This window comes from Phoxinus phoxinus, assembly GCF_949152265.1.
Source record: "Phoxinus phoxinus genome assembly, chromosome: 9".
NCBI lineage: Eukaryota > Metazoa > Chordata > Actinopteri > Cypriniformes > Leuciscidae > Phoxinus > Phoxinus phoxinus.
Window position 1 is genome coordinate 2,994,183 of NC_136884.1, and position 24,354 is coordinate 3,018,536.

A 24,354-nucleotide genomic window follows, 5' to 3' on the forward strand; every position below is an offset into this window, starting at 1 on the left:
GAATGCCACGTCAGTACAGCTAATTCATATTCATGAGCCATCGCCGTTGCTCTCCATTCATGTTTTGACGCAGGAATTGTACGTCACTGATGAAGTGGCAACGATGGACGCTTATCCGGAATCAACAGCGAATTCACTGTTGAAAGATGGTAATCTTCATTTAATATGAATTCTCTTTTTTAGATATGATCTGTGCTGGTGTTTTTAGGGTAGCCAGGCAGATTGATTATCTTTAGTTGCAGTAAAAGCACAGTAACACACAGTGTATTCTCCAGGCAATGCGATCTCCTGTTATGTCTTTTATAAATCCTGATCCTTTTCCTTCCAGAGTGCTATACCGATTTCCTTAAAGAGGAATTCGACGTGAAGACATACACAGCTCAAGCCATTCATCATGCTGTCATCGCAGAGCAGCTGGCAAAGCTGGCAGAGGGCATCAGTCAGCTGGACAAAGAGCTGCACTGCCAGGTGAGTGACACCTGTCAATCAACAAGCACCAATGTTTCTATGCAGATCTATGTTTGGATCATGTCCATCAAGTGAACTTACTGCAGAACTTACATCAGACTGTAGAAAGTGCACTAATCCTAAATAAGACAACAACTACTAATCAGAAAATTATCAATAAAAAGCTACCAGTGATAATAATAAAAAAGTGAATTGTATACCAATATATTTAGCAATATTTTGTTTTTGATCACAGGTAGTGGCCAGACATGAGGATCTACTAGCTCAGGCAACAGGGATCGAGTCTCTTGAAGGTAAAGTTTCACTACCTGCTTCACATTTTAACACTTTATTTTAAATATCATCATCATTTGGATTAAGTTTATGTAATATTAGTTTAAATCCGGAAATGGAAAGTTGCGATTAGCCTTTTATTACCTATTGTGACATACAGTAGCATATATCTGGGTGTGAAACTGCTTCTCGAACAAGAATAAATGTTGGGCGGTGCTTGATTTTCTCCATGTGGAAGTGATTGGATGGTTGTGGTTTGCTATTGGTGGATCACAGGTAAAACACATCATCACAACACACACCGCCCTCGCACCAGTAAACTTTGATTCAAGATCATGAGGGCACATGAATAAAAATAAGAATAATAATGATGTTCACGGATAAATCTTTTATAGTAAAACACTACAATGTTCCATAGAAAATAAGGAATGTACATTTTTAATTCATGGTGATTTAAAAAAACAATGCTTGACATTTCCTACCATTCATGTGTACTTTCAAATGAGCATTTCACACAAGTATATAAAAAAATTACATTTTCGAAAGTACATGTATAGAAGTTTACATTTACATTCATGCATTTGGCAGACGCTTTTATCCAAAGCGACTTACATTGCATTTCAAGTTACACATTTACATTCTTATCAGTTCTTGCTTTCCTTGGGAATCGAACCCATGACCTTGGCGTTGCAAGCGGCAACACTTTACTGTTTTACAGCTGAGCTACAAGTTGCAGTGTGTTTTCCTCTGAATACTTACCTCGCCTGTCATAGTTTGAAAAAACTGGGAAGACCGAGACATAGAGTTTACACTTTTCAGGGAAATCAACTCATGAGTTTGAATGTGCATGCAGTTTTACAGCTGTCCTCCAGGGGGGTCCCTTGTCACATCTCAAATTCTTGACTGGTGCACTCTTTGTGAGCATGGGAATTATGGGTGTTTTTGCTTCCACACAGGTGTCTTACAAATGATGCAGACCAGAATTGCAGCTCTCCAGAGCGCCGTGGAAAGGTATATTATCCCATTAAAGGCATTAAAATTGTCCGTGCATTGAAAATGTGGTGCATGATTAATAGACTTTAGAAAATGTCTCTGCAATTTGTGCATTATGAATAATAAAAAAAACAAGTACCAATTTGTCAGATACTTTATTAACACATTTCTCTCTATTTCCATTCTCAGGATAAGGACTAAAATCGTTGACCCTTACAATAAGATTGTGGCACGGACGGCCCAGCTTGCCCGCTTACAGGTGTTGTTGTTTTTCTTTACCTTTACATCTGCTTCTGTCATCCCATATCTCTATCCCTGGATATTCCAAGCAGACAAAGAGATTTGCATTCTGCTGAACTATTATTTCTTCACTGTCCTGCTTTACAAACACTGTGGGGGTTTTTTTCCTACGGCTTGATTTCCATGTTTATTGGCTCAACGTCTGAGATAGATACAGCTCTGCCTTCACAGTTGTTTGCAGTATTCAAAGACAGATTCTGTAATACACCCGACATGGGAAGAAGAAGAAAAATGCACACAAACAAAAAGAAAATCATTCTGGAGGAATAGATGTTTTAGAATATCGATTTGTGATTTATCACATCCCCAAAAATATTTTTTACCCCCCCCCCCCCCCCCCCCCCAAAAAAGTGTCTTTCAAAATCTTTTAATTAGTATAACATAGTATAGTAATAATCTTATGTCATTCCAAATTCATTTGTTTTCTTAGAGGAATATAAAACAAATCGTCTTTTGTGTAATATTTACAATATTTATGCAGCTTTTTTTCAACTACTTCACATGATTTCATCTTGAGTGAAGCTTCAAGCCTGCAGGGGAAAAAATCAATAAAAGTCAATTTGGGCCCGGAAAGGAAGGGTCTCTATCACACTTTATCAGTCACACACGTGAATACACACAGCTAGGTTAACAATTGTGTCCCGCTCGACACATCTTGCGGATTTACGGGGTCTTCAGTCCTGGTTTTGAGTGGCTTTGGGGAATTGTTTTTAAATATGAATGAAATACAGCTGTGGAAAGGTCGCTGTGGTTATGAAATGATCCCCTTCTCAAAACCTCTTTCTGCCCCTTTTCTTGTGTGGCTTTATAGAAGAGAAACACATTTGCATATTTGTGTTTGCTCATTAGCATAGCGTCATCACAAACTCCATGATGATCCATCAGTGGTTTGATTATTGTTTGCATGCTGCTGTCACATACAAAGTATGTTGTCATAGTTGGTATTTCTTATTTAACATTTTTTAAACATCTTTTTCAATATTTGTATTGGATTTGGCACATACCTACATAAAAAAAAAAAAAAATGAATATTGATTACAGGAGTTACACTAATTGCCCTGAAAAAAAAAAAAGTTACAGTTTGTTTTTTAATGGGGCAAGTTGTCACAATGGGAACCTGCTGTGTGTTGATTTGAAATGTATAGAAGAATACATTTGTAATGGAAAAAAAGTTAATCAAAATTATGTTTGCAAAGGGGTGGAACATTTCTGGTAAATTTGGGAAGTTAAGCTGGGGAGTTTTGGAAATATTCAGAGTTGGAAACTTATGGGAAGTTATTGGAAATTTGGATAATTTATGCATGCTGTATCATATACAAATATAAACATTTTGTTTTGTCTTAAGCAAACATGCTTGTAAACTAATACAAATTTTAACATTTACATTTTTTTTGTGTGTGTGTGAGTCGAACAAAAAAGCATGAATGTTGGATAAATTGAACATATTTGATCCCAATGCATGCATTACTGTTATTATTGCTCATATATTTTTCTAAAAAGAAGATGTGTAACCATTGTAGTATTTGACGGTCTGATGGCACACATAGATTCAGAAGTGTGGGGCATTGTTCATTTAATGTTGTCTTTGTGTCTGGGTCTGTCCTGTCCTTGCCTTTAGCAACAGATTTTAATTTATTTTTATTCCTCATAAGAATAAGGCCAGACTTGACGATGGGGACACAGCTGAATTTTTTCCTGTGTTCCTTTTGAATTTTTCCATATCTTTACACTATCTGACACTCTGTCACCCCGGGACAAAGCAATCAGTCTCAGACACACAGAGAGAAAAAGATGCACGTACCTTTGGGACAGTTCAGCTGCACCTTTTTACTGAAACACAAAAAAGACTGACCTCTCCGAGTCCTTCTTTTGCCTGCTGTCTGCCCACAGCCATGATTGTCATACTAACTTAACATGTGGCTTAGTTTCACGTTTTGACCACAAAGATTCCCTGGGTTACAAGAGTTTACGGTTTCTTTTATAATAGAAGTGTGTGTTGTCTACTAGGGTGTGAATCAAAGGCCTATTCATGCTTATAGTATTTGCATGTGTGTGAAATTCATTGACAATGACTGTAACTGATATGCTATTCTAGTCCTAAAATAATCCTGTGAGATGATGCATATCCTTCTCCTTGATAAAAGACAAAAAAATATTATAGTATATTAACTCTATTAAGAGTATATTAAATCTTTCCCCGCCATTGATGGAATTTACCGGCTCTTCGTGTCTTCACTGTTATACGGTAAAAATTGCAGAAACAAGTGATAAAAGCTTATGCATATTGCAGTCTTTCAGAAAGAACACCATTTCTCAGCTTTTTGTTCAAAATGATTATTATTTTTATTAAACTTACCCACATCCAAGTTTTGATAAAAAAAAAAAAAAAGAATGCTTGAAGCAAGAATAAAATTAGTTTTTGTTTAAAACCAGAGGCTTTTTTTTGTTTTGTTTTTTGATATATTTGCATGTTCAGAAGTTCATACAACAAATCTTTCTAGGGCCCATGACATTTTTATGAAAATGATCAAAAACGCTGGCGGTAACTTGACAAACAAAAACAAAAACGCTGGCGGGGAAAGAGTTATGAAACAAATTATGCTATTATCCTACAGGTGAATGCAATGGTCTTTATACATAGGTCAGGTTCCTCCTTCAATTTAAATCTGTCTGTCAGTTTAAGTCTGTCAATCTATCCCTTAATTTGAAGATTGCCAGATCAAAACTGTAAGCATACTTCTCCTTAACAAGAAACACTAGTCATCCTTCATGTCTGTTGCACAAACTGTATGTAACAAGAGGTATTAATACCATAACAATAATTATTGGTCGGCTAATACCAGGTTTTCAGTTTTATTGTACTGTAGGTACAACCTATATAATGGAGACTATGGTTACCATGGTACATTTTTGATAGAGGATTTCACTATCATAATGTGGGCATCATTATCTTAGCATTGATATTTGCTTTTGCTGGTTATGATAGGCCCACAAGTCATTATGTTATTTGATGAACACCGGAATGAGATGCCTTATCATATTTTGTGTGGCAGGTGGCGTGTGACCTATTGAGAAGGATTATTCGCATCCTGTACCTGAGCAAGCGACTGCAGGGGCAACTGCAAGGGGGCAGCAGAGAGATCACTAAAGCTGCCCAGAGCCTCAACGAGCTGGGTGAGTGACCCGTCACACGAGCGTCTACTTTGCTTGTGTGTCCTTCAAAATGTTTACTCATGATGGAGCACTCTACGTGAGTGGCAAGTACACTTTACCTATGTTGTCTTTATTGGATTATATCATACACACTCTTAAAAATACAGGTTCAAAAAGGGGGTTAAATAGCGATTCAATAGAAGAATCACTTTTGGTTTCTGAAACAAAAACCTTTCAATGAATTGTTCTTAAAAACAAAAAACTTTTTTTTTTCTTAGTGTGAAGAACATTTTATAAATCCTAGAGCATTTTGGGAGCTTTTGCACCAGGTAGTTAGGAACTAGCCACCAGGGAAGTCCTCTGAGAACTAAGAGCGTGTTCACACTTGTAGTTCGGTTTGCTTGGTTCGTTTGGTCTGGACCAAAAAAATACCAATTTGGTCCTGGTCCGCTTGGTGTTCATATTGGCATTTTAACACCGAACCTAAAGATACTGAACTTAAAGGCATAGGGATGTGATCACAACCTGATTGGTCTGCTTTTTTTCAGTATATTTCAAGACGTAACTTACCGAACATCCGAAACAATGTTGTATTCTAGGCTAAATACGCTCGTTGTATGTGCGTAGCCTACATATGATGGTATTTTAACCAGCTGAGAACTTGTGAAGAGCTTATAAAATGTGTAAAGGAGTCAAAACAGCGGCAGGATTCCCTCCGTCACACACACAAACCAAGATCTGCTGCGAGGAGACGTGGTTCTGATGCCTGTGCCGAACTGTGATGGGTAACATCGTGACTATGGAGAAAAAAAAACGGTTTGTTTGAGGATTGTCCTTTTTAGGGTCCATCTTGTGACATTATGTCCTGTTTTTTTTTTATCAGTGACGTTATAAAAACTTTGAAGTGACGTAAGCCGTCACTTACATCCTGCCACTCTGGTTGTTGTGCCGGACTTTTATTTTTACTGCACTGCAGTCTTTTATTTTTGACGGCACAGAGAAAGCCAGTGCTTGGACACACAGTGCTCCCATTCTCCATCTTGATTAGTTTACAATCTGTTTAGAAGTCATATCCAACACATTATAAACAAAGTTAAACAAAGAAAGTGAATGCAGAAATACTAATCATGTTTGGTTTGGTCCCTTCAAAGTCGTGTTGGATTTCCTCCTTAGCATTGAGCTGTTTGAGAAGTGCCTGGACTTCAGCTAAACGTTTTTCCATGTTCATGGAGTTAGTAAATGTATATAAACGGTTTACACGGCTTTTTTTAAAATGGTGGGTGTTGGTGTTTCACATGCGTTCGGCTAATTAGCATACACTTACGTCACTGGTGGTTCCTGTTGTCCTGGCTTAGACCTACTACTCTAAAGTAGGAGCTAATTTAGTCCCCTAAAAGGCGTTCCTTTAACTAAAATAATTCCCAGTCCCTGCGGTGCGAATGCACCAAAAAGCAGGTCTTCCGGCAACCGTTACAGGAACTATTAAAACGTTCCTCTGGTGCAAAAGCCTGTGGAATGGAAAGGTTACATGGATGTTAAAGGTTCTTCATGGAACCATAGATGTCAATCAAGAAACTTTATTTTAAGAGTGTAACACTTTTTCTGTCTGGGTGGCTGTTTTTCATATAAGATTTAGTTCTGTTTTAAGGGCTCTAATGGTAATCATTCAAATGCTATGGCATGCACCAGTGTTGTGTAAATGGCTTCAGAACAATCTTGTACTATTTCCAGGTCAGCCCTGTTCTTGTGGCCTAAATGTTTTGTTGAATTGCAGTGCAGGTGTGAGGACTGTCTGAAACCAGTTTAGGAACTGTCTGACCTGTTTTGGAGATATTGTTTCGTTGAAAACCCCCCTTGATTAATGTCTGACCCGAATAGCGCTTACAAGTGACTTAAGTTTTAATAGTGACCAAAGTACATTATAGTAATCTCATAGAGCTTAAAGTTGACAGGAAATCAAAAATGACCCCATTTACATTTAGGCTAATACACGTTCCAGGTCATATTGGTGACTTCACCTCTCAACCTCTCTTTTGTCATACAAAGAGCGCCTTTCATGATCCAATCAATTCCCGTTGCATCAAATTAAAGCCTGTCTGACAGGCTCCCCCCTATTAAATCCTGTTTCACTAGAAATTTCACAAGTTAAATGAGTTGAGATGCTGTTTTATGTTGACTTTCAGGGTGCTGAATTGTTTTTGTGTAATTCTAGAACACTGCCATAATTATTGTCTGGAAATTCATGCGGTTGTGAACCGTAACACTTATTTTCGGCTCTGGGTTTAATGGCTGTAATATCAGATTCATATTGACTCGTACTCTATTGACCTTTTGTTTGTACATTTGCCTAGATTTCGAAAGGATAGATAAACAGCACAATGCAAATCCAGTGTGCTCTTAGTAAACACATGTCTTCATTATTAAGGCACAGGCCCTGTGGAAAATATTCCAGTGAAGATCAGCAAGGTACTTTTTTTTTCCCGGTTTCTATTTGCATATTCTTTTCAACTGAAGCTAAATCAATGCAGGCGAACAGTAGTTTCCCATTGTGCATACGAAGGGCATGCTGATATTGGCATTTACAGCTTGCATAATATTATGCCGTGGCAAGCAACACAAAATATTTCTGTCTGTATCTCTTTTTTACTTTTATACATATAAGCTCTGTTCTGAAACTCGGTGAACTGCCTAGCTAGACAGCGTTTTAAAACATCATAGGCCCACTTCCTATGTAAACGCTGGCTGCCTTCTAAGATGCCTCATTTTATCCCAATTTCAGGGCATCGTTACACTTACAAGTCCTAAAATGCACTGTGACAGTGAAGGAATCAGCAACATGATAATGTCAAACTGTACTAGAACCAAATATGGTTCAACTCTCTTCTCTCTGCCTTTCGTGAGTTCGCTGTATTTTTGAGCTGCTGCCTGTTAGCGTACCAAATCAACTGGTTATTATGAGATGCCTTAAAAGGCAGCAGATTGTGTTAGCAGTACAAAACATGGCAGCTCTCTAGCTTTTGGTTCATGCCATTCTCTTCATGACACAATATGATTCAGTAATATGTTTTCTCCATCCATTGAATTATTTATCATGTCAAAGTGAGGGTCATATTTGGATTCGTCTCACCCAGCTAATGGATTACAGAGACATCTTTGCATTAGCATCACCGTCCAAGACGAGACAATTAGTGTGCTCTAACAGCACCTGTCCTTTTTTTTTCGCAGGATGCCCAGCTTTTATGCCTTCCCTCCACCCCCTCAAGATATAACATGAACAGCCAAGGTCTGATTTGATATCATTATCTGTATGTGCAGCTCTCTGGCATCCAGCGTAGAAAGCTGTCTAACAAATCTCCCATTAGGCAACCTGTTTAAAAACATACTGCCTTACACGGGTAGAAAAGCTTTTTGTCTATAGGTTTTGACAGAATGTTTTATGGTACATGTCAGATTACAGTCATATTTTTTCCAAATACAGCAGGATGCAGCCCTGAAACTGTAGAAGCAATTAAACTGCTTTCTTTGTTTTGAAGTCTGTCTCTGTCGAGGGCACGCTGTCCTCAGATGGTGTTACAAGAAATCCGATGAGGTGCAGTTGGACAGTGATTGGCTTCGAGCTTGAGAGTTTATAAAACTGCTGATAGCATCATGCTATTGGATTGTAAACAAGACGATCAGTAAATGATAATAGACCCTTAGAGGTTTAATTGACAAATCGCTTTCCTGTTTACCATGCGACATAACTGTGTAAGACGTTAGCCGAGACATCATTGTGTTCCAGCGTAGGGTTGTTCGGATGTATAGCATATATCATGCAATCGTATAAATGAGAACTATATATAGAGAACTATACCGTGATGTATATCCTGATACACCCTAGGCCAGTATCTTCTCTAGGCATTTCTTTACCATAGTGACCAATATGGCATGAATTCAAAACACTTCATTTTTCTTTCATATTACTCTTTCATTTTGCAGGCCATTGGTTGTTTTCTGATTGTGTCCACAAAACGTATGTCTGAATCAGCCTTGAATTATAGTGGTCCTAACACAATAATGACAGCACACTTAGTAACATGATTTATGAAGCCGTTTCCCAGCTATGTAAGGGAGGGATGGACAGCCAGATGGATTGATGAACAGTCGAAGGAGAACTCGAAAATGGCTTACGGGTAGGCTAGGCTAGGGCAATGGAGGGAGGAGGGGAAGGTGTTTTGATTGGCGGAAGGCATGTGTGTGGCTGCTGTCAGCCGTAATGAGATGATTGGAGTGGGATGAATGAATGAATGAAGCATTTATATAGCGCTTTTCTTATGTACTACTGTGTACACCCAAAAAACTTTACAATCATCACATGGGATCACAAACTGAAGGAATGATGCTGTTGAGGAGAGGAAATCAAAGTCAGATAAATGTCAAGAGCTGAGAATTGACAGGAAGAAATGAGAATTGTGTGCTGCAGTCTGTTATGGAGACAATTATATTTCTAAATGCGAGTAAATGTACTCACGTGAGCCACCTTGTTATAATAATAATAATTTATAGTAAGTAATACAAGGGAATTTATTCTATTTGTTCCTTTTTTTTTTACATCATCTGAACTGCACCTGTCTGTCAAATGGAGATGGAGTGTCAGTCACACGACTTCGGACTCAGTGACTCCCTCCTTTGGGAATATATGAGTGGCATGTGGATGTCACGATCAGTGTAGCGAGGTAAGAGGAATAGATTGGGTGAATGAAAGCAGACAGTGGAGAGGTATGGATGCTCCAATTAAACAGATTTTAAAGACATAGAGGTGAAACAATCCTCTTTGTGGTTTGATTACTGGCTGTTGACTCTTGGATGCTGCTCAAAGTTTAGTTTGTGGTTGGTGTTATGTCAAACAAAACAAAAAAAAGCTAATCAAGTTAAATACTGGGGTCTAAATCAAGATGCATGTAATAATAGCAATACCAGGCAGTTCAATATTCCTAACCTCTTTTTATTGGCATTAACAATGAAACAGTACTTTGCATTAGTGCTAATGTGACTTTGGATGTTTTCAGGCTCTTCTTACTGGCTGGGGCCTATTACTCGCTTGCACTTATTATTGTTTTTCTCCACATGCCTCTCAGAAATGTTGTTTACAGCTAAAACAATAAAGCCTTCATTCATGAGCAGCCCCAAATCATAGGTCAACTCATCATAGGGCAACAGCTCCACAGGCCTCTGTATGATCTGTTGCATATGATGATACAATTGCCTTAAAGGGCTCTTAAAAGAGTGAGTCCTTTGGAGTTGCCTGGGAGGGCACTTAAGCTAAAAGTTAACATTTCACAATTGATTTTGAAGCACAGGACCCCAAGATAGCTGGGTCTTGGGTACAGCGGTTTGGACAGATTTGACACTGTGCAGATTTTACTACAGTAACTCAGTGTTTTGAGAGACCTGTAACACCATTAAAGACATGCATCAATCATGCACTTCTTCAACTCCCACTTGCTCTTGTTTCTGCATAGTGTGTGAGCCCTAAATATGGATCAGCTACCTTGGCTTTCTGAGCTATAATCTAGATAAACTCAAGAACATATTATTGTAGAACAGTTACTTGATGATATAAGCTTAAGTAATGTTATGATTACTTAAGTAAGTAATGTTTAGTTCCTAAGACTGGAGTTATTTGTAATGAACTGTCAGAAGTCAGATGGGTTTTCAATCAAGTTGAAAGCCTATCCAACTGAGCTGCGCTTTGGGTAACTGCCAGTGTCTCTGCATATAATTGTTTTGCATTTTGCGCCGGTGCTGAAAAAGGAAGTGAAAGATTTAGTGCATAAAAATCTTTAAGTGCTTGAAAAAGCGGTTTCATTTGATAAAGTATATTCAATCAGGTATTAGCGCCTCTATTATGGAGTCATATGTAGCCTCATTGACTCCCTTGAGATATTGTCGCCTCTATTTACTGGTTATGTGACATCAAAAGTTCTAGCACTGCTAGATTACACCATAAGCAAGATATCATCCAATACTAGCACCTACTATTCCTGAATTTGAGCATTTCAACCAGATAGGGAATTGACCTGCATCTCAGAACTGCATTTTGCTTAATTTTCAGTGTGCAATGGCATGACCTTGCCCCTTACACAGATCAATGTGTGACCTTTCATTGCTGCATTGCAAGGGATGATTATTTTTCCTAGCCTGCCAAAAGATACATTTATCACCCTCTAATCCAGTTTAACCTATAATCAAACACCATCAGCTCAATGGGTCTCATAAGGTCAAGTATTTACAGTCAACACCTTTTCATTGACACTCCCCAACCACTTCATGCCCATCAGCTTTATTGGACAATATGCTGTGTACCACCTCCCTCATCCCTATAAAAAGATGAGATTTGTATGCCAACTGGCCGTGCGGGTGATTTTGAAAGGAAGCAGACCTTGCTTTGAAAGTACACCCTGTGACTTGTTGACCCGAGTAATATAGCTATCTTGTTAATTGTATTGCAGGGTAGAGGGCAGATAGATATCCACTTAATGAAACCCATAGTTTGAATTCTTAAAAGTGTTTGTCATAATATTTTCCATAAGTAAAAATTTGGATGGCTAAAGCTGAAGGAGAACAGACATAAAACCTTGTTCTCTACAGAGTGAAAAAGTGTTTACTCCTGAAGTGTGGCCCAGTGTTATTACAAAGCAGTTGCGTAAGGTTCATCATGATAACAAAAAAAATCTCTTCAGCTGTTTTTTGGGGTATTTAATGCAAATGAACAAACCCAAGAGCATCAGTTTCTACTTCTTTACATTTATAGTTTATACTTAGGTATGAATTTACAATCTCTAGGACCACTTCAATAAAGCTCATGCAGTATTTACACTACCATCTATGACATCTACAATAGTCACCATTACAATAAATAAGAATAAATTATTCCTCTTGAGGTACTGTACAATTAATACACTTAAGTTCATTACTGCTTTGGATTAGTGGTTTCCCTTTTTAACGATTCTTTACCTGATGAGGAAATTTTCCTAAAATTGGCCCAGTAGTTCATTCCACATCCTCTGATGAGAGGCATTTTTGCCTGACCTCTGTCTCCTCGAAAGTCACCTTTTTGTTCCTTTTTGGGTCAATCCATGAGTTGTGGATGACCACATTATTAGGCATAGGGTCAGCCTCTACAACTGACACAACACGCTTCTTCATTTTACTCTTTAGAACCTTTTGAAATTTCTGCCGTGTGAAGGCATAGAGCAACGGGTGAAAAATGGTGGTTCCATAAGCCATGACCAGGAAGCCAAGTCTGAGACGCACAGTGAAGTTGCTCGGCCCTGTACTCAGGATAACCGTGTTGAGCACGGTGATGGGTGTCCAGCAAAGCAGGAAGGTGGAGATGATAAGAAGTGACATGCGGAAAACCCTCTTTTGCCGTTCACGGCGTTCCCTGTGTCGTTTGACTGCCCTACGGAGGGCTATGATCACAGACACAGAGGTACGCATACCCAATGGCGGATTCCTGCCTGCACTGCTCTGCGAGGCATCAGTGGACTCTGGCTGAGTGGAAGTCATGGAGATGGTCTTTTTCTTTCTCGGTTTCTTCTTGGGTGCCGAATGGAAACGTGTGCCAATACGGATGTTGAGTGCCTGCAGAATCTTGTAGTAAGTAACCAGCATGACCACAGCAGTGAAAAAGAAGATTGGTATCTGTGCCAACAGGTGATAGTAGAGTCCTAATTCACTGTAGTAATGGTTTGAAGGTTCTTCCCCCTCTGTCTGATTCCTTTCATTACCTGCTTGGCTAAAGAAACCCTCTTCTATAAAGGGTACCAGAAAGCTGAGGAATGATAGAGCCCAAATGGACCCTAATAGGGCCACTGCACGTCCCATTGTGAGTACTCGATTTGCAGGCCGAACTGAGATATCATAGCGGTCTAGTGTAATGGCCAGGACATTGGCAGCAGTAGCGACGCTAGCAAAGGACACACAAGCCTCGTGGAAGCAGCAAAGGAGTGCATTATTTCCCTCCAGTGGTAATAGCACCACCACAATCGTAAGTGGGATGCAACCCACACACACTAGAACGTCCAGCACATGAAGGTTCATGGTTACAATGTTGCTGACAGAACTCACCAGGTTTGACTTCATACAATAGAGAGCCAGAACAGTCAGGTTGCTACTGAGACCCAGCACAATCTCCAACATGAGGAAACCTGTTAGAGACACCTGGAAGCTGACAGGGTAAGGAGCGTCCAGGTCCATTTCGAAGTCAAGAGGTTCAACGTTATCGAGGACAGTGAAGTTGCTCATGATGGCCTGGAATCCCAGCACAGGAGGGGTATGCATTCTCCTACACATGCAAAAAATTAAAGTGGCTGTTTTAACATGCTGGGTCAATTTACTGTTAACACAGCAAGCTTTTACCAGAAATTAGCTGTTGTTTAGATGCTACAGGTTTGTCTGTGTTTACGCCAAAACTGTTTAGCTGTTTAGTACAACTTACCCAAAATCTAGCTGTCAACTAACAAGAATGTGAATGTACCATAATTAAAAAAGAACCTAAAAAGGAAGAGACATTTATATGCAATACATGTGCACATAAAATATGTGCATAGACTAACGAAACTCACCCCTCCCTTGTGTTCACTGTCCTTGTTAGGAGCTTGTGTAGCAAATGCAACCAAAGCGCTGATGTGTTGGCAAGATGTCATAGACGCCAACCATACTCCAACGCCTCTTTTATCTCGGCAATGTCCTTTGCTCCTTCAACGCCATTCTGTTATGTGCCTGCTCCGTTGTGGGCTTGCTTTTTTTTAGTTTTTCTGAAAGAAGTGATTTCAAATGACCTAAGATTTAACAAACGCTGTAGCAAAGGCTGTCATCAGCCCCAGCATGGTACAGACTGAACAAGTGATGACCCCCCGGTTTCCTCAAACACCTCTCTGTAGTAGGGTTGATTAAACGCAGTCCAAACAGCTCATACCTCATTCCCTCGCATCCTCAGATTTCTGTGGGAGGATGTGGGAGATGGAAACACACTCTGCTCTTCCTTTTTTTCAGAGCGTGGGAAGGGTTTGTGCATTGTAATATCCACGTGGTTTTGACATGAAAGCTGTGTTGTATTCAGGCTTGTCTTGAGCCTTTTGTCCTTTGTATTGGCCAAACAGATCTTGCAGAATTGATCAGGGACAGCACCATGTCCCATCCTCAGTGATTATTCCAATACTTTGTGAACCACAAGCAGAAATGCTTCTCCTTCAGTGTGACAGGTTAGGACTGGCATTCTCTCGTCACCATATAACAAAAGTTGCACCGTCTCCCTGCAGAGTCCACGGCCCCTTGTATTCCACCTGAGTAAATCACACCACCACTTGCTGGGCCACAGTACAGCTCCAGGAGACCAGTCAGGTAGACAGCGGTACACAGTAATCACAACAAGGTCACAGGTTTCCAGAGGGAAGGAGGTAGTCAAGCCGGTGCACCGTGTGGCATATATTTACCCTCTCTTTTTCACAGTGTTCATGTGGGACACCGAAACAGGAGCTCCATCCTCAGTAGTTTCACTCTCTGGCTGCTGGTATGTGCAAAAAAAGTGAGAGTTAGAATTATTTTGTTGTCTTTCTACCAGAGTCATGACCTTGAAAATCTCTACAGGATAGTGGCATCTCCTTAGCATTGATACAAGCCATTTTACTGCAACTCTTGTTCTATTATAAAACGTGCATTTTATTTGTCCATAAATGTAATGGAGAGACCTTCCAGAGATTGTGCACCCCAGTTAATCAACTTTTTATGTCTTTGAAGGTGTAATTATTTGGTCGAAAATCTTTATGCCCAATAGAAACTCATTAAACTAATGTTCTTTGGAATAATAGACTCTCACAGTGACTGTGAGTGGTTGTTTGCAGAGCAAGTTGCAGTACTCCCACACCATGCTTACAAGGGCTATTCTCCACATATCATACATCTCCAAGCATCTCTCACTCTTTTCATCTCCAAGCATCTCTCTCATTCTTTTTTTTTTTTTTTTTTTGAGCTAGAAGGCAGCTTTCAGCACTAGACAGAAGCAGTAATGGCGACAAGAGCGCTCACATCATCTTCCCCTTAAGAGGATAATGGGTTGGATGGGTTTCGATTGCTCAGTTTTGCTCTTTCCACATACATTAATTGAGTTAAATGTGTCAGTTACTGTGTTGGCCACTGGAGGAACCACATAAAATACAGCATGCATCTTTTTTCCACAATGTAAGTGTCAAAGCTGTTTTTTTTGTCTATAAAAAAAATCTTTCTGTCCACAGTATAGAAGCTAACTGCTCTGAATTTAAAGCATGCTGTCACGTAAATTTGCTCATGTTTGGTATTAACCTTGTAGAGTATTTCCTGTATTTTAAAAAGTAAAAGTTGTCAGCTTTAAACAGATCTCTAAAGTAATCGCTTGTATGAAATGGCATGCATTCCCCTTAGCAGATGCTCTAGCTGTGTGAGTACAGAAACCTGAAGCTTTTTACCTCTAGTTGCTGCCATAAGAGCGAGTGACCTGGTAGCCCATATATTTCCCAGTTTGAGTAGAGCCATGCCAGGACGAGTGATAAAGGACATGCTTGTCTGAAGGGATGAGTCTGCCTGTCTTCCTCTATCTGCCTTTCTCTAAGCACTCCCGCGCCTGACAAAGGGGGGCAGGGAAGTCAGATGTTGTAGGATGTAGTGTCATGCATCTTGCTTGGAGATCTGCTCCTCTCCTCCTCCCTTGTTCCTTCCCTCTCAGTCTTTCTCTCTCTTACCATCCCTACACTCAGCGCTTTCAAAATGCCCTACCTACTCATTTCTCTCCTCCTCCTCTTCTCTCTCTCTCTCTCTCTCTCTCTCTCTTCCCTCCTACCTTCCCTCATCGCTCTCGCTTTCCCTCCCCCTTCCTCTACTGTGGTTTATAACACTTCTCTGGTTCCCGATTGGTCTCGTGTAATAGTTGTAACCCTTTATTTTCCTGTTGCTCAAATAGGGCTTGCACCAACAGGTGAATTTTACTCTCTTTATTGACATTGACAAAAATACTCTAACTTTTTTATTTTTGTTCCTAAATTGTTCATACATACACCGTTTTGGAGTGAGTAAATAAGCAAAGGATATAAAGCATTTTAAAATAGCCCTCAGCAAGGATAAGTGAGTTTGCTTGCAAAGCAAGGGCTCCATCTGAATCTTCATAATGCAAACATGACAAACCTCGCATGAAGCGTGATTTAGGTTCAGTCTTTGCTGTACATGTGTGGGCGTGTTGGTGCACACTGATGTGAAGAGAAGGAATGGGCTAATTATGGAACATAATTTTCTCACCAAATTAAAAACTCTGTTATTGTAAATCTCAAAAATATCACAAAAAAGCCTTCAAATTACCTAGCTGAACATACCCATAAATATTCAAGGTGGGCATTAATATTTAAACTTTTTATTCAGACCCTGTCCCAAGACAGTTCTCGGTAGATACCCAAACGAGAGAGAGAATGTGTGTTCATATTTTTAATATATTTTTTTTAGACAGGTCCTTGAGCTAATGCCCCAAAGCGTTATTTCCCTCGATTCCAAAAGCTGATGTCTCATTTGGCATTTGTAGTGTCTGTCAGTAATGACCACTCTCTTTGTCGTTATCTTTCTCTTGTTGTATAAACTGCCCTATTGAGTGTGTTTGTGTGATGCTAGCTTGATAATGCTGCTGTGACTGATGCTCATTGAGTGGAAGCAGAACTCCAGAAGCCCTGGGTGAATTAACTTGTGCTTAGCAACCGCAGGTTCCAGGAGCGGAAGGTAAGACGCCAGGTGCCAGCTCACTGGAAGAGGCATGAGGGATGGATAGTTGTGTAAAATCTACACCTCTTAGAAGCAAGCGTGCCCACTTGGTCTCTGGCACGGCCCTCTGGGATTCTGCCTTGCAGTTTGCCGCTTCTCATCTGGCTGAATCCCTTCCATATATTTGGGCTCTTTTTTTTAATGGTTATTACATTTCACAGACTGTTTTTGTCCATACTGTTAAAGTCGGGTTTGGAACAGCATTAGTGTGAGTCATTTTCTTATTTGGGTGACCTATCCATTAATTAAAGAATTTAATGCGTGGACGCAGGTATGTCTGTTTTTTGACAACAGCTTTGAATGTAGGCCATCCAATCAGATTTTAGAGCCATCTTGATGTGTGAGATCAGTGTGAGCTGTGGGCTGTACCTCTTTTTCTGGCTCAGTTTTAAACCCTATCCCTCTCTATCCTCTCTGGCACGGTTACATCTCATCCGGCACTGTTACATCTCATCCAGAGCCATGTGTCCGGTAGGACAGGTCGGAAAACTTTATCTGAACGTGGTTTGTAGGCAGTTCTCCAGTATCTGTTATTACATTTAAGATATGCTATTCCTTTTTTTATTGGTACATGTTGATAACTTTAACAAATAAATTTGACCAGAAGCTTAAAGGACACAGCCACGTAAAACCGAAGCCAAACAGGAAATTCTGGTTGGCCTGTAGTGTTATATTTTGTTGCCTCAATACTCCTCTGAGGTTCGGGAGCTGTTCTTGGTCACATTCCCAGTGTCTCCAAGGGCTCTTTTGCATGTGGACTTGAGACAGACCAAATGCAGATGACAGACCCAGTGGTCAAAGTCGCCTCTGGCAGTCCACAGTCCCCAAAGACCTACAGCTGTGGCCGAGCGTGATAAATGCACATCTGTTGAGCTGGGTCTAAGTGGAACTAAACAAGTTTACCACTGCACTTCAGCGATATGAATTTTGGGCACATGACTGGACTGATTTAGGAGCATTCAAAGGCCTAGAATATGATACAAGCAAATAAAAGGAAGGCATATATATTTTGTATAACCATCTGTATCAATTCCAGAGTGCTTGAACATTGGTTTAATCAAGCACTCTTACAACAAATGGAATTGATAGAGATGATTATACAAAATATAGTGCAATCTGCAATCTCAGAGGTGTAAGGTTGTGTTTTTCAGAGTAATTATAAACGATACTAGTGGTGCATTGCTACATAATCGTTTTTTTTATAGGCCGCTTCAAATGCAGTGGAAGAGACTGTGGGAAATTAGATTGTGCTGTATTTAGCAGATTTCAGAGGCTTTAGTTGTATAAACAGTGTCAAGTCCCCTCAGCCTCAGCGGGGCCAACGCGTCATCCTGTGACGCAAGGTTACAGTGTTAATGTGAGTCTGGATCCCCCACATCGTGTTTTCATGGCAGCAGATTAGCAGGGACACCCTGACTGTGAACTTCTGCTTACTGCGTATGTTAGTTCAGCTTTGCTTAGCCATCCCATAGGAATCCTGTCCAATCCCAACAAAGCATTCCGAGTTCATTCACTTCCTGCCACAGTCCATAGGGCTGTGTTGTTACGTGTTTTGTGGGCCCGGGGGAGGGGAGGCATGGGAAAACGCCATCCCTTATGCACAGGGTGACCTTCAAAAAGCTCTATCACCTCCCTGATAATCTGATCTGATTCAACTTTGATTTGTTATTATGTAGCATAATGAAACAAATATTACAGATTTTTTTTTATTAGTTATTAATGCTGAAAGGGAAGATATTTGACATATGTAGCCAATTTTTTTTCCTATAAGAACTACACATACAGGTGAAACTCTGAAAATTTTAATATGGTGCAAAAGTTCATTTTTTTCAGTAATTCAACTTAAAAGGTGAAACTAATATATTATATAGACTCATTACATGCAAAGTGAGATATTTCAAGCCTTTATTTGTTATAATTTTGATGATTATGGCTTACAGCTTATGAAAACCTTTTCAACAATATTCCAATTTTGAATTTGGGGTTTTCATAAGCTGTAAGCCTCAAACTTATAACAGATAAAGGCTTAAAATATCTCACTTTGCATGTAATGAGTCAATATAATATATTAGTTTCACCTTTTAAGTTGAATTACTGAAATAAATGAACTTTTGCACGATATTCACATTTTTCGAGTTTCACCTGTAGACACCCAGGCAACATAATTCATATGTTTGTTGAAACTAAAAACAAATTGCACACTTTTATACTGAAAGCCTGTATTCTAATACATTTTCTGCAATTTTAGGATCTTTTCCCAAGTGCTTCTTCTGTAAGAAGCTCGTTTTCAACCTTATCGGGGTTTAATCGTCAGAAAAAAAAACACACAAAATGACATGCAGATATTCTCTATGCTCTATGCTCTATGCTGTCACATTTATATTTTACTTTTGCAATAAATGTGATATTGTTGTGGGAAATATTGATGGTATGGTAATATAGTGGCATCCCCATAATATTATTGAATAATTAAATGTTTAACAATATGTTGTCTAATAAAGCATTAAGTATAGTTACATTTTAACAGAATATTTAGTCTCCATTTTCTTGGTCAAAACCACATTTACAATACATCCTTAGTGTTAGTGGCACTATGAACGGTAGCAGCATTGGTTTACCTCTGTAGTTAGTTAACTTATTGACATATAGAAGGTGTTATTGAAGTGTAGAAGACGCCTGTCTGAAAGACCCCAGCTTATTTTTCCAGTTGGTGAGATTGATGCGCGAGGACAATGCCTGAACTTTGGATGTGATTTCAGTGTGTAAGTAGTGATTCTATCAAGAAGCTGCTGGAGCGATTTATTCACTGTCTTGTCACTTCTGACCAACTGAATTGTTTCTGTTTCCCTCAACCGTCAAGTATCACAGCAATGAAGTGTCCAGTTGAAAGGAGACATTGGGTCAGGGTGGGAGAATAAGAAGTCATTTGACAGAAAAAATGATTCAAGCTTGATTTCAGGCTAAGTAACGTGCGATGGTGCTCTCCCGTCCCCTGGCACATGATTTTAACATGATGCCAGAAATCTTTGTAGGCTGTTCTTATGACCATTGTTTGTCATGCGCCACTGTGCAGGTCGTAGAGTATTGGTCATTTGATCAAAGTCTGTTTTGAAAATGGTTTCCTCCATTGCTGTCGGGGTGTGATACTGTACATGATGGTGTCTTAAAATGCGATAATTTTCTTTTATTAGTCAACATTCGATGTACTTTTAATTCGATTGTCCAGAGGTTTTGGGACTACAAATGTTTTCTTTTGTATTTTTATTTTATTTACACTGAAAACAATTGATTTGTTTTGAGCTTGTCTTTTGGTGATGAGTTTTGAACCTCGTATTGCGGTTTCGTTTGACATTTTCATGCTCTTCCTTGAGATTTCAGAGATGACTCAATCTACACTAACAGCAATTACTTTTTTTCACTTCTGTTTTAATCTCAAACAAATTGAGTGCCCCGCTTTGTAGGAATCACCTCCTCAGACAGACCCCATATTGAATTTCCACTAATGTTCCTTATCTGTCTCTTCTTTTTTTTCTCTTCCACTGTAATAGGGAAAAAATTGCGTTTCCAAGGTCACAGTTAGAATCGTTTTACACTATATTGCATGCTGCATCTTCTCTCTGTGGAGTGGCTGTTGTGCTTCATTCCAGATAAATGGAGGTAATAACTGTGATTGATGCTGAGCCAATGGATCTCTAGTGCTTCTACAAAAAAGAAAGACCTGCGAAGAGCCAACACACCTTCACACAAGCGTCTTTTTCTTAACAGCAGACTTTTTCTTTTACGAAACAACTACAAGAACTGTCAAGGGTCAAGATCTGTGATTGAACAAGCATCTATGCCCCTCCCCGTGACCTGCCCTCTGACCTTCATGACCCCAGCATGATTTGATTTTAGGAGAGGGGAGCGTTGTCTGTGCTCAAAATGTAATGCTAATGTATTCCTACTGCACAGTGCACCATGTACTGTATTCCTTGCGTGTTTAAAGGTATACTCCACCCCCCCCAAAACATATTCTCTCATCTTTTTACTGACCCTCATGCCATCTCAAATGTATATGACTTAATTTCTTCAGATGAACACAAACAACGATGGGTGTGAGTCAGAAAAAAATACTGAAGCTTCTTAAGTGAGAAGTGACGTGAAAAAACACATCTTGCGCAAGCTTAACAACACATCACCCTTCACATCACAACATGTGGGCGTAGTGCTTTACAACGCTCTCGTGAACTTGTGTATGACAGTTGGCTGGGAATGATTGTTTCTATTTAAATGTTCAAATATTAGTATTTTTCTTACACACACCTATCGTTTAATTTCAGAAGAAATTGATTTCGCATACTGTTGGATTACCGTTGTGTTCACTTTGTGTGGTTTTTGAAGTGTCAAATTTGGGGGTCTAATACACTTGCATTATATAGTCTTACAGAAATTATTAATCTTTGTGTTCATCTGAAGAAATTAAGTCCAATACATCTGGGATGGTAAATGATGGGAGCAAGTGATGTCCAGTTATTGTTATCTCAGGAATAAATATTGGGTTATTTTGCACCCATTATTGTGTAAAACGACTTTAAGCGTACACGTGTAAAGGCCGGGACACACCAAGATGACGGTCGGGCAATGTCAGGCCATTTTTGAGCATTGGTCAGCTTAGTTTTTCTGGTGTGTTGTTGTACACAATCAGGTTTTTCTGGGTGGATTCAGCATGTTGAATATGCGTCGGTGAGAGAGAACTCTGATTGGCTGTTCAGTTTAGCAAACGAGTTAGTGGACGAGAATAAAAGCGAAAGTGATGAAAGCAATCGAAGAAGTCAAGACGGTACAGACAGAAGGCTGTTAAAATTTTACGTATCTTTACCTGCACAAATATTTTCATAATAACATGAGCCGACTGACTGTAATAAATAAAGTGATCAGAATTATAGATATAAAAAATCGTAAGCAAGTTCTGTTTACAGTTCGTATATCTGCAGTCCTAGTTTCGGTTTCTCTTTTTGAATGACGAAAATAGACATTTATTGATACCTGCTAATATAGACCAATATTTAATTACACAATCGCCTGTTGTACTTTTGGTGTGTTCAAGTGCAGCTTTTTGGCCGAGACACAGTCAACAAGAGGCAAAAACACAGTCGGCTTTCGTCGCCACTATCCTTGACATCGGCTTGGTGTGTCCCAGGCTTAAGTATGAGTAGTAGATTACAGAGTAGAGTGATGTCCCTTATTTAAAGAATGCAGCGTGTGCATGCTATATTTAATTCAATCTCATCCTGTTGCTGTTTAATAACCACAAAAGGCCCCAGTGCAATTTTAATTAATTTAATTGTGCAGCGCTAGTAGCATGCCATAGCCTGAGAGTTACAGAATCATCATGTTAAATCCCTGCATCCGTTTGTCCTTTTAGAACCAGCATGCTACAGTTTTAGCTCTAGTTATCAAAGTGCAATTATAAAATGCTAATTGAGAGTCCCCCTACAGTATTGTGGTTTTCTTCTAGGACAATGTAATCCATTGTTGTGCTCTGGCAGAGTGAAGAAGGAGAGGGTGAAAATGAGGTGAAATTAAACTGCGCTGCGACACAGAGACTTCTGGCAGGGATCGTTGATTTTAGTCTGGCTTTGGGCCTACCTGCGCGAACACGAGCCAAAGACTCCCCCGTGTAGAAGCCACCTGTTTCATACAGCTCTCCAGATTATAAACCACAAACTCAAGGTCGCTTCAAAGCATCTGGGTGTTACAGTGTGGAGTCATTTCCTCAGCAAGATATCTGACCTCTTCTAATGAGACAGCTCTGGGTTCTTTATGATATCTTTGTTAGCAGTCTGCAAATTGAGTCACAGAGTCGTCAGATGGTGTGTGTGCCCTCAGAAGGCGCTAATGAGTGGATCTATGTAGTGACATTGTTCTGCTTGGTGCCACTGTATCCGTATCAGTCAGCATCTCTGACTCATGGGCTGTCTGTTCAGAGGCCTGTTCAGTGTGGCACCCTGTGTTTAGAGATGCTGTTTCTTTCCCTTCTCATTTACTTGCAAGAATCTTTTACTCTTTAAAGTTCACAGTGTGGATGCTCTGGTGCATAATATGCTTCTCGCATAAAACAATTGTGTATTTGTTAGAGATGTGCACAAGCACAATTTCAAAATGCACTTCTCTGAATGGCTAATTGACCTGTATGGATTTCTTTTTTCCGTACATCACAAATGATGATGTTTTGAAGTGTGTTTTTGTTTATTCAATGGGGTCCAATGTTGAAAGAAGCTCTATTATAAACTCTTAGAAGAAACGGTTCTTTATAGAACCTTGAAGGGTTCCGTCAGGCGCTTCATATATAGAACCTTTAGGGGTTCCATTCATGGGATCATTTTATGGATTTAGGTTTTAAGTCATTTTTAATAGCATTTTATAAATGAAACACCTTGTATACATAGGTTTTCACTTGACCGGTTGTGAATAACAGCTGGTCTCCCGTGTGGAATATTTTTAGGTGTATCTGGGACATTAAGCCTCCTCCACCTGTATCCCACATTATCCTAGTTGCTAGCCCTAGTTGATGTATTCCTTCCATGCTGCCGTCTAAATAAATGCTTTGCTCTTTTCGATGAGTTTAATCAGCCCTAAGTAGGAAGCTGCCAACATTAACACAGTATGAGTGCTTTCTGAAGCCTTTCTCATCTCATCCAACAGTTTTGATATATTTCACGCTAAAAAAAACTAAATCAAGCATAATTTCCACAGCCTGCTGCGATGATGGTTCGGGTAGCTTCCAGACACCCTACTTAGTGCAGACAATTGTGAATAAGACGGTTTGCATGCTAACGGGTTCCTAGGGGTGTGCAAACACGCTCATCCTCCATGTGACACGTTCCTGTTATCTATCACATAAACATATGGCTGTCCATGTTTATGAAAAAAAACGGTCGTATAAAACATTTGCCTGGTATTATTTTAGTTTGAGTTGATTCCCCTTATTTTAACAACTTAAAAATGCTTTGAAAAAACTTAAAACAAAAATTATAGTGACTATTTTTTCCCCCATTTCTTTCAGATTACCTGTCCCAAGGTGTTGATCTGTCAGGTATTGATGTCATAGAAAATGACCTGCTGTTCATCAGTCGAGCTCGTCTGGAGGTGGAGAACCAAGCCAAGCGATTACTGGAACAGGGCATGGAAATTCAGGTAAAAATACCACAATGTCTTCGAGAAACAAAGTACAAAATGTGCCAATACTTAACTGGAGTTTTTTCATGACACTGGAAATGCAATGTAGTTTAAGGTGAAACTACTTTAATTCATGAGTTCAGGCAGCAATTTCTAAATTCTCCGACACCAAAAACCAGCAAAAGTACA

At 39.5% G+C, this 24,354-nt stretch overlaps 2 protein-coding genes across 3 annotated transcripts in view; one reads left to right on the top strand and one right to left on the bottom strand.

The window, feature by feature from the left end:
* The first annotated feature begins 22 nt into the window (after positions 1-22).
* Positions 23-24,354, top strand: part of cog5 (component of oligomeric golgi complex 5) — a 79,053-nt gene continuing 54,721 nt past the window's right edge. The window contains exons 1-7 of the mRNA XM_079622614.1: positions 23-149; positions 329-468; positions 704-761; positions 1,698-1,752; positions 1,924-1,993; positions 5,088-5,208; positions 24,053-24,183. Coding sequence (XP_079478740.1) covers positions 104-149; positions 329-468; positions 704-761; positions 1,698-1,752; positions 1,924-1,993; positions 5,088-5,208; positions 24,053-24,183 — 621 coding nt within the window. The 5' untranslated portion in view covers positions 23-103. The remainder of the gene's footprint in view (positions 150-328; positions 469-703; positions 762-1,697; positions 1,753-1,923; positions 1,994-5,087; positions 5,209-24,052; positions 24,184-24,354) is intronic.
* On the bottom strand, positions 11,911-16,008 carry gpr22a (G protein-coupled receptor 22a). 2 transcript variants are annotated; one of them, XM_079622624.1, is made up of 3 exons: positions 15,675-16,008; positions 13,797-14,737; positions 11,911-13,516 (listed from the first exon to the last, which is right to left on the bottom strand). In XM_079622624.1, the coding sequence occupies exon 3, from the start codon at positions 13,510-13,512 to the stop codon at positions 12,220-12,222; it is 1,293 nt and encodes a 430-aa protein (XP_079478750.1). In that variant the 5' UTR covers positions 13,513-13,516; positions 13,797-14,737; positions 15,675-16,008; the 3' UTR covers positions 11,911-12,219. The 2 variants fall into 2 exon arrangements, with proteins under 2 accessions (XP_079478750.1, XP_079478749.1); XM_079622623.1 differs by having other exon boundaries at positions 13,797-14,740; positions 15,675-15,977.

Excerpts from the sequence above, each read along its gene's own strand:
- gpr22a (XM_079622624.1), bottom strand. The coding sequence starts at position 13,512 with ATGCATACCCCTCCTGTGCTGGGATTCCAGGCCATCATGAGCAACTTC.